This window comes from Tiliqua scincoides, chromosome 4, assembly GCF_035046505.1.
Source record: "Tiliqua scincoides isolate rTilSci1 chromosome 4, rTilSci1.hap2, whole genome shotgun sequence".
NCBI lineage: Eukaryota > Metazoa > Chordata > Lepidosauria > Squamata > Scincidae > Tiliqua > Tiliqua scincoides.
Window position 1 is genome coordinate 215,717,284 of NC_089824.1, and position 9,428 is coordinate 215,726,711.

A 9,428-nucleotide genomic window follows, 5' to 3' on the forward strand; every position below is an offset into this window, starting at 1 on the left:
ATGACAATTAACATATATTGCCAAGAATACTTTTTTGTATTTGCATTTCTACTCTCCGAAACAAGTTTTTAAAAAAATCATTTTTGTTTGGGAATCCAGGCCAAAACACTTTTGGTATCCTAGTCAAAAAGGATGTCACTTTATTATAATTTCTTCTAAAGCTTGCTGTGCAACACCTGAATCTTGGCCAACTGCATTCCCAAACAAAGATCTCCTGCTACTTCCAGAAGGTACTCAAATGGGTTCTGTCATCCCTAGTGGCACAGCTACACCAAATCAAGTTCCCACTGTTCAGCCTTGCCCTACAAATGAAAGGACTTTACCCTGATAAGCTACTGCTGCTGTGTACACTCACGTAAACATCCCAAATGCGGTCCTATGCAGTTACCCAAAGCTGCCACGTATGTGTATTCCTACCATTTTAGAGTCTATACAACCTTGTTGCTCCACCCTAAGCTTCCAGAATGCAGCAGGACATAAACTAAAATTTGTTTCACCCCTTATGAAAATTGCCCATTTTCTTCATGACATTTTTCTACAGAAATCTGTTCTAATGTTAACATCTTTGACTGCTGCTATCTGAAGGTTTAAAAATAAACTTCTTTCAGATCTAAAAGCAAGAGCTGTGCACAACAGGTCAAAAGTGCAGCACGGAAGATATTAGCCAGAATCAGGGGAGTGACAGATAAAAAGCACCCTCAGCAGGCCCTTTTTCATTCCATTCAACTGTGCTCTCTTTGGACTCGGCTAGGGAGATAGCTGAAGATAAACTTTTTTTTTAACCTGATGCCAAGTTAATATGCCAGTACAAAGCTTGTAGAATTAGCTGCTCAGTTACTCAGCTGTAAAATGTGTTTATATATCTTGGAATCATGATATTAACAGAGGTTATCAACCTGCTGTATTTACCTCTGCTTAAGATCTTAACAAGCAAAGAGATGTTCTCTAACAATTGGTTTCTTGCAGGGAAGGCTGCCAAAAAAGGCAAGCCATTATCTAAAATGTGGGAGAATATCGAGAATGAGAATACTAATAGCAAAACTACTGATATCATTCAAGGACAAATTTGGTCAAATCACTTCTACAGATGACATGCAGAAAAACAGTCTTGATGGCTATACAGCTCAAAAATGTCCTCTGGAAAAAGTTTGACAATGTGAACATCAAGGCATGAATGATGTAAAGTTTAAATATTTAGTGATCAAGACTAATTATGGAGCTATAGCCATCTGTCGCAAGCATTAAACAATCAGCAAACTACAGACTTTTCATATTCAGATGCCAATAAAATCAACGATATTGTTCCCACTAAGCTGTGTGGCTGGGCATCTCTAAACCATGCCCAGTACAGCTTGGAACTCAGCTTTCCAGAAGCTGGTAATGTGACTGCCAACACTGCCACTGACCAGCCATGGACATGGTGAGCTCTGCAAACCAGCAGTGAAAATCAGATGGAACCCTGGTCACAATCCACCAAATGGCTTCTGCTGAAGAGATAAGGAAGTGCCATCTAAACAAAAATACAGGTTTAACACCAACATTTGTCACCCTCCCCGGCATATAAACCAACTGTTCTATATGAATCATATCACCACTGTAATCCTCAGAGTTAGATGAATCTAGAAGGATAACGGTCTTTTCAGAATTTTACTAACTTGCGCACTGAAATGATACACTGTACAACAGACATTTTCCAACAGTTTTATTTTATAAGAAACTCCATAGCTTGCTGCTTCTACAGTCAGAAGTTCCTGAAGGAGAAAAAAAAAACGGTCAAAAATCCATAGCTTCCTAACAGGATAAGATAGTTGCTTTGCCAATCACAAGCAGGTAAGCTCAGAATATGTAGCTGCACTGCACCCTAGAACAATAGATAAGGTTGCACTGCAACAAGAAAGTTGCTTCACCCACAATGCCCAAGATCTCGTACACTCACTTACTTGGAAACAATACCATCGTTCTTTGCCAGACGTAGAATGGAGTCATCAGATTCCCCCTGAAACACAGAAAACAAGCTCTGTAGTTCAATTTGTCACGAATAGTGTCAAAAGCAGAATTTCAGTCTGGAAAGTTTTAGGTTTGCCTTGGAATTTGTCATTTGCTGGGACAAGCAACGCTCTCCAGCTGAGGACCTGAATGGTAAATGGCATACATCCCATCCAGTTGTTCACAAACCATGGTATACATCTACAGATGCATGTCTCAAACCACATCCCCATGTCAAACCATGCTATAAACTATTTGTGCTGCCCATTGTGTTTAAAGCATTTGACTGAAGAGACAAAAACGTACTCAGAGTAAGATTCACCCTGAAATATTTTAAACATCAAACCAAGGTTCACCCTATCAATGGCAAAATGACAGCATGTGCTATAGAAGAAATGTATACTTGCTCTCACAAGAAGCAACTAATTTATGGCAGTTGCTTCCTATGTAAAGTGCAGTAAGTGATGGCTTCAAAGAATTCTCTCACATACACACAAGCAGAGAGAAAAAGAGAAGGGAACAATTTAAGGTCCCTACAACTTAATTATTCACCAATTTTATGGAAACTGAGTAACTTCAGAATACAGGTAAAGAGCATTCTATAACATTTGCAGTATTATCCAACTCACCTTCGTTTCTATTAATGCTTTAAAAGTTTACAGCATTTCAGACTTATCTTGTTTTCGAAGTCACTATTTATACTTTAAAGGTGAATGACTAACAATCTAATCCTAAACACAGGTATTGATTTACTCTCAAGTAAATACACACAAGATTGCAGCACAAGATATCTCACAATTAAAGCTCCTTAGCTAGAGGATGCGTTTCAATGTCACTATCAGATTTTCTCACATGACAGTCTGAGTTCCCAGAAGACAACAGATTAAGGGCCCAATCCTATTCAACTTCCCAGCATCGATACAGCTACAGTGCAGTTCCAAAATAGGGGAACATATGTTCCCTTACCATGAGGAGGCTTCCGTGAATGTCCCCCCACTGCAGGATGCAGTGCCTGCCCTACTGGCACAGTTGCATTGGTGCTGGAAAATTGGACAAGATTGCAAAAACTTCCTTACCCTGAACAGGACTACTCTATGACTTAATAAAGCAGATTAATTTTAAGTGAAAATATTCCTCCTTTTAAATGACAAACTTGGTTCAATATAGCTCAATATGTGGTGAGATCAACCTTCACATAACTGCAAAAATATCTTTGAGATGAGAAAACAAAGAAAGTTCTCTTATATCTTAAAAACATTTAAAGAAAATACGTACCATCCTACGAATAGCTCCACAAATTGCATATGTCTTGAACTGGCCATTGACTCTGCCTGTGACTTTATCAACCTGAAAGTGGAATAGGATCACACAAACATTAACTGTTAAACATAAAGAAGGCACAATGGGTTATGTCAGACATGGGTTATGTCAGACATGGGTTATGTCAGAATGCCAGATGCAAGGGAGGGCACCAGGATGAGGTCTCTTGTTATCTGGTGTGCTCCCTGGGGCATTTGGTGGGCCGCTGTGAGATACAGGAAGCTGGACTAGATGGGCCTATGGCCTGATCCAGTGGGGCTGTTCTTATGTTCACAACAAATCCCTTGCTTAGATTTTTACAAATCAGCACTACAAGATTCTACTTTGCCCATTTCAAATAATTTCCATCCCAAAGACAATTAAAAATACCACTTAGTAAGATTCAATTATAAAACATAGTTGCAATTATAAATACAAATTCTGAAAACCCAGAATACATAGTATATATCAAACTATCTTTTGGACTTTGCTGCAAATCCAGGGAGGGAGTTTATAGAAAGCAAATTACTGGTTTTAGCTGTCTTAATGAAAAATGCACTTGACCAGATTCACCAGAGCACTGAAATCTGGGGCAAAAGTCAGGCGTGTTCTGTGTATAGAAAAGGATTTATTTTTCATTTCTATTAATCCACAGCAGATCCAAACAAGCAGCAAGTTGTTCAACAAGCAAAGAGCTGCAACAAAGTGTACTACCTGAAGAGATCAAACATGTATAGCAATGTAATTTAAAAAATTAATTAAAAATTTTTTAAAAAGTAATTAAAAAAACATGTATAGCAATGTACCGTATATTGGTACAGCCCTGTACCAATTAATGACGGTCCAGTTGCTTATGCCTTGTTCGGATCACATTCACTCTCTCCCCCCTTTTTTTGCTGTGAACTTCCTTTGGACCCCAAATACTCTTTGTCCAACAGAGAACAGCAGCAGTTAACTCCAATGCTTGACTTTTCTCCTTCCAGGAAGTCCAACACAGATCATTCTCATCTCTACTGAAACTTAAGTAACAGCAACTATTGCTGTTGCATTTAATAATGCTTAGGGCACCATTTTACCCCTATCTGAAAAGCAGACAAGGCAGCATGTTGCTGTAGCCAACTCAGTGCTACCTGATGGTAGAAAGCAACACTTAGTTATCTATACATAGACCTCTGAAGTCAGAAGTCAAGTGTTCTCTACATTGGATCAGCTTAGCGTTGTGTAGATTGGCAAGCATATAAAATTACTACTACTCAATTCAGGTAAGAAAGTTACTAACTAAATAAAATGAAATTCAGCATCACAAGAAGAAATACACTCACATGATATACATAAGGTTGTCAACTTGTACAATTAAAATTAACGCCAATGCTAACTCACCTCAGAAATATTTATCTGGATGGATGCATGGTCTTTGGCACCAATTATCCGATTGCTAGCAGAGCTGAAGGGAAGGGAAATGCACACAAAAACATAAGGCAAGGCATTGGGTAAGAAAACATTTTTCTTCTGTACAAAAGAAAAGATGACCCTGCAAAAGCCATGGCCAAGGCCAATTGCACAATTTTTAAAATTTTGTATTTACTATTATGACATTTAGAAGCAGGAGCACATAATCCTAACCACACTACTCTATTAAAGCCTGTTGGAACACGGCTGCTTTTGTTGTCTGCTGCCTAACAGCAAGCAGCGAAGCAGCCAGGGACCTCCCTGGGAGGTTGTTCCAAATTCAGGGGCTGTTGGTTGTGAAGCTCTATAGTTGGTACCCACCTGCCAGACCAGATGCTAGAAGGACCCACAAAAGGGTGGGTCCATATTTAACATATTAATATGTGAATATTAATTAAACATTAACAAACAATATGGAAAAAGTCACAGCAGCACTTATATATACTTTTCTACCTATGGCACCCAACAAATAGTGGATGCATAACAGAAAAGCTGCAAGTGTGAGACAACATCTTTCAAGTTTCTGCAACAGACACAAAGAAATTCCACAGAGGCAGAATACTTACCATTTTCGAGGCACATAAAGATCCACAAATTCCCCAGCATCGTTCTGCATCTTGTATTTCTAGATGTTGCCACAAGTGATGCGTAACAGGAAGTTCCTGAGAAGAAACGTGAAGGGATCAGTACCTAGCAGATGCTAAAGTGTCTGAAAAATAACAAAAGCCCCCATCCCTAGCAGTTTGTTTAAGCTATCATCCTCCTCAATGAAATATGTCAGTATGCCCCATCATGTTACATGTACACATAACAAAGCCAGGTCGCACATTAATATAATCAAGTTGGAAGATTTATTTTGGCCTGAACTCTCAGCTATAGGAAAGACTTTACTCTTTAGTCAAAAAAGGTAGGGGAGTTCCATCATTATACAGGCCCTGCACCAACCAGACCAACTAGTGCGATACAGAGGATGAAGTGCTAACATGAACTTGACTCAACACTACAACTTACTGTAAAGCCAGTCTTGGTTCTGCAAATGCAAAATGTGGATGAAATATCGCTGCATAATAGATAAAAGACTGGATACTCTAGTTCAAGTCCCTACTGAGTCATACTGCTTATAGGATTGTTTTGAACAATCAGTGTCACTTAATCTGTCCCAAAGAATTGTTGGGAAGATAAACCAAAGTGATTAAAAGTGAGCTTTTTGAGATACAGGAAGCTGAACTAGATGGCCCTCTGGCCTGATCCAGCACGGCCCTAATGTTCTTATATAATAGTGAATAAAGAAACTAGAGCTGCTTTATAAATGTTTTTGTTGAAAATACTATAGCCCTTGGAATAAGGTAGAAAGAAATCTCCGTAAATGGTAGCCCACCTTGCAGGTTTGAGATCAGAACAGCTGTTTAAAAGACTGCAACACACCTACACACACCTACCTGCCTGAGAGTAGGTCCCGCCAAACTCAAGGGGACTAACTATAGACACACCCAGAATTGGAACTGCAAGTAGGACAATCCTATTGAGGCCAACTGAAAAGTGGCAAAGTTGTAAGTACCAATACAGTAACCTATGATTTTGTGCGATACTGTACTAGCTTGTAAACTTTTAGGGGAAAGTAATCTGTCCTTTTTGCTTTTTCCAGTCATGTGACAATACCCAAGTCCTACCTGACTCATGAGAGATTTCCTAAAAAGAGTTATTCAGAAGTTTCAGACTGTATGCCACTTTATTCCCATAAATTCAACTATATCTACTGTCCAAGCACTGAAGCTTAGAAGTACTACATACGCATGCAAAATTATTACTTCAGCCACCTGCTTGGGTTCTGTAGATCCATACACTCTTTCAAAAGTGAGAGACTAAAAACTAATTCAAGGGTAGACAGCACAGATGAACATTTGTAGCTTTTGCCTATCACTGATGATTACAAGAATCACTTGAGAGCAGTGGGCTCCATAATAAATACAACTAGCACAATATATTACAAGTTATATTTCAAGCAACATTTAGACCCAAAGGAATATGACTGGCCACATCCCTTTTACAGAACAGCTCATATCCTCTCAAACTTTGTTAAATGGTACCCAACACAATTCCTTAATGTAGCTCAGGCAACAGATTGCCCAATAAACATATCAGAATAAGGAATCTCACTAGAATCATACTGATTATGCCATTAAAGGTTGTTGAAATTGAATTGAATCATACTGTTTGGAATTCCTCATAGCCATGACTGCTCTGAAAAAACATTAGCAAATACATTCTACAGGACCATACTCTTGTAACAGTAGAATAGCCTTAAAATGCAGAACTTTAAGCAACCTCAGTCTCCTCTGCCCTGAGTATTCTTGGTATAATGTACAGTATATGTAAAACATATAAGACCTTCTGGATCAAGCCAAAGGCCCATTTAGTCCAGCTTCCTGTATCTCATAGTGGCCACCAAATGCCAAGGGCCAACATAACATTTGTGTCCTGTTGCTACTCCCTTGCACCTGGCCTTCTGAGGTAGCCCTACAATGGTTCTACTTGGAAGCAGGAACAGGTTGATTTGGAATTCCAAAACCCTAGAAGGGGAAGATCAGAAGCAAAGAATGTTAGGATTGGAAAGGGCCTTACAGGTTATCTAGTCTTCTACTCAAGGAAAGCACATAAGAGCCCTACTGGATCTGGCTAAAGGCCCATCTAGTCCAGCTTCCTGTATCTTACAGTGGTCCATTCAAGACACCTGCATCCTACGGCCACTCCCTTGCACCTGGCCTTCTGAAACCTACTTCTAAATCCAGGAGGTTGCACATACCCATCATGGCTCGTAACCTGTGATGGAGTTTTCCTCCATAACACTGTCCAAATCCATTTTAAAGGCACATAGGTCAGACACCATCACCACATCCTGTGGCAGGGAGTTCCACAGAGTCATGACATGCTGGGTAAAGAAATTTTTTCTTTCCTGCTTACTCAAGAGGAACTTGTCTGTGTTCTTGTCCCAAAAAGGAGTGTGTAGCACCACAAGCTCGAGCCCTGCAGGCTGATCCTATAACACCCAGGAGTAAGTCTCGCTGAGTCCAATGAGGCTTACTCCCATGTAAGCATGCCTAGAGGGGCTGTCCCCCATCTGTTCAAACCCAGCGCTTTGTAAGGCCTTTGGGGAACTTTTCTCCATTCATTTGAGTTGCATGGTGCATGTGTCCAAAGTGTAGCTTTTCCCACGCAGTAGCCTCCATTTTGCTCCCCCCACTGGGAACAGCTCTGAAGGGGAGGAGAAGAACATAAGAGCCCTACTGGATCTGTTGTAACCATGGCTACATCATGGCTTGTAACCTGTGATGGGAGTTTTCCTCCATAAATCTGTCCAATCCCCTTTTAAAGGCACCTAGGTCAAACGCCATCACCACATCCTGTGGCAAGCAGTTCCACAGGCTAGTGACAAGCTGGTTAAACAAATATTTTCTTTTGTCTGTCTTAACTCTTCTTACACTCAATTTTAGTGGATGTCCCGATTGTGGTGCTGTGTGAGAGGAAAAAGAACATTGCTTCATCCACCCTCTGCATAAAGTCTTCCCCCATATCAAGTGGCAAGGAGTTCCACCGATTACTATTTTCTTTTGTCTGTCCTAACTCTCCCGACACTCAGTTTTAGTTAGGGTCCCCTGTCGTGTGACAGGGAAAAGAGTATACCTCTATCAATCCCTTGCCTAACGAGTAAATCTCATTATGTTCTCCAATCAGGAGGATGCACATGCCCATCAACCCATGATGAACTTTTCCTCCAGAAATATGTACAATTACCCCTTTCAAAGGCATCCAGGTCAGAAGCCATCACCATGTCATGTGGCAAGAAGTTCCACATGCTGAATAAAGTAATAATTTCTTTTGTCTGTCCCAACTCTCCCGACACTCCATTTTAGTGGCTGTGCCCTGGTCTTGGTGTTGTGTGAGGCAGAAGGAACACCCCTGTGCCCCCCCTTCATTCTGTACGTGTCAATCATGCCCCCCCAGGGCCTCTATTCTCCACTGAGAATGAGGCCTCTCACAATTGATGTGGTGGGCTTGTTATGGAACAGCCAAGCGTTTTCCCCCACAGCTGGCGACCTTCACTACTTCAATGGGCAGTTGGGGGGGGAGGGGAACGGACCACGCAGCACCCCTCACCCCACTGGTTCTCCTCTCCCCCCCCGCCCAGACCCTTCATCAACAGGAGGGCCCACACTGCACCAAGGCGGTAGCTTAAGGGCGCCCCAGCTTAAGCAGCCCCGTCCCCCGACAACGAAGGGCAAGGATCGTCCCCGCCACACGGAGCAGGCCTCGCCTCACCTCACCTCCTCACACGCCGCGAGCCCAGGCCGGAAAGGGAGAGCGCACGTCACGCTGCCGCGACAAGAAGCCCGACACCGGAAGTAGGGCATGAAGGGAGGCCTGGCGAAGCGTCGCGCGCGCCAGTAGGAGGGCGGAGCAAGCCTTGGCCAAAGAAGGCGGGGCAAGGCCTCCAGGTTCCTACAAAGGCAATTAGCCACGCCCATTTCCTGTAGCCCTCTCGCAGCTACCCTGACGTGGTGACGTCATCCCCAGCAGGTCTACAGAAGGCGGGGCAAGGCGCCTTCACAGGGACCGATAGCCCCGCCCAGTCGTTTGCCCAGCCAGGGCCAAGGAAGGCGGGGCTGCGAGCCTCCTTCAGAGCGACCGTTAGCCCC

At 42.1% G+C, this 9,428-nt stretch overlaps 1 protein-coding gene across 2 annotated transcripts; it reads right to left on the reverse strand.

The window, feature by feature from the left end:
- Window positions 1-1,687: 1,687 nt before the first annotated feature.
- On the reverse strand, window positions 1,688-9,163 carry RPS21 (ribosomal protein S21). Of its 2 annotated transcripts, none has more exons than XM_066625876.1 (6): window positions 9,057-9,163; window positions 5,301-5,396; window positions 4,666-4,729; window positions 3,262-3,333; window positions 1,941-1,996; window positions 1,688-1,751 (listed from the first exon to the last, which is right to left on the reverse strand). In XM_066625876.1, the coding sequence occupies exons 2-6, from the start codon at window positions 5,348-5,350 to the stop codon at window positions 1,742-1,744; spliced, it is 252 nt and encodes an 83-aa protein (XP_066481973.1). In that variant the 5' UTR covers window positions 5,351-5,396; window positions 9,057-9,163; the 3' UTR covers window positions 1,688-1,741. The 2 variants fall into 2 exon arrangements, with proteins under 2 accessions (XP_066481973.1, XP_066481974.1); XM_066625877.1 differs by having other exon boundaries at window positions 9,052-9,149.
- Between the last annotated feature and the right edge of the window lie 265 nt (window positions 9,164-9,428).

Bases quoted from the DNA above. Each gene is read 5' to 3' on its own strand.
- RPS21 (XM_066625876.1), bottom strand. From the start codon at position 5,350: ATGCAGAACGATGCTGGGGAATTTGTGGATCTTTATGTGCCTCGAAAA. The intron at 4,730-5,300 runs GTAAGTATTCTG...CCTTCCCTTCAG, and splicing joins CTTTATGTGCCTCGAAAATG to CTCTGCTAGCAATCGGATAA. The intron at 3,334-4,665 runs GTGAGTTAGCAT...TTCCACTTTCAG, and splicing joins TCCAGATAAATATTTCTGAG to GTTGATAAAGTCACAGGCAG.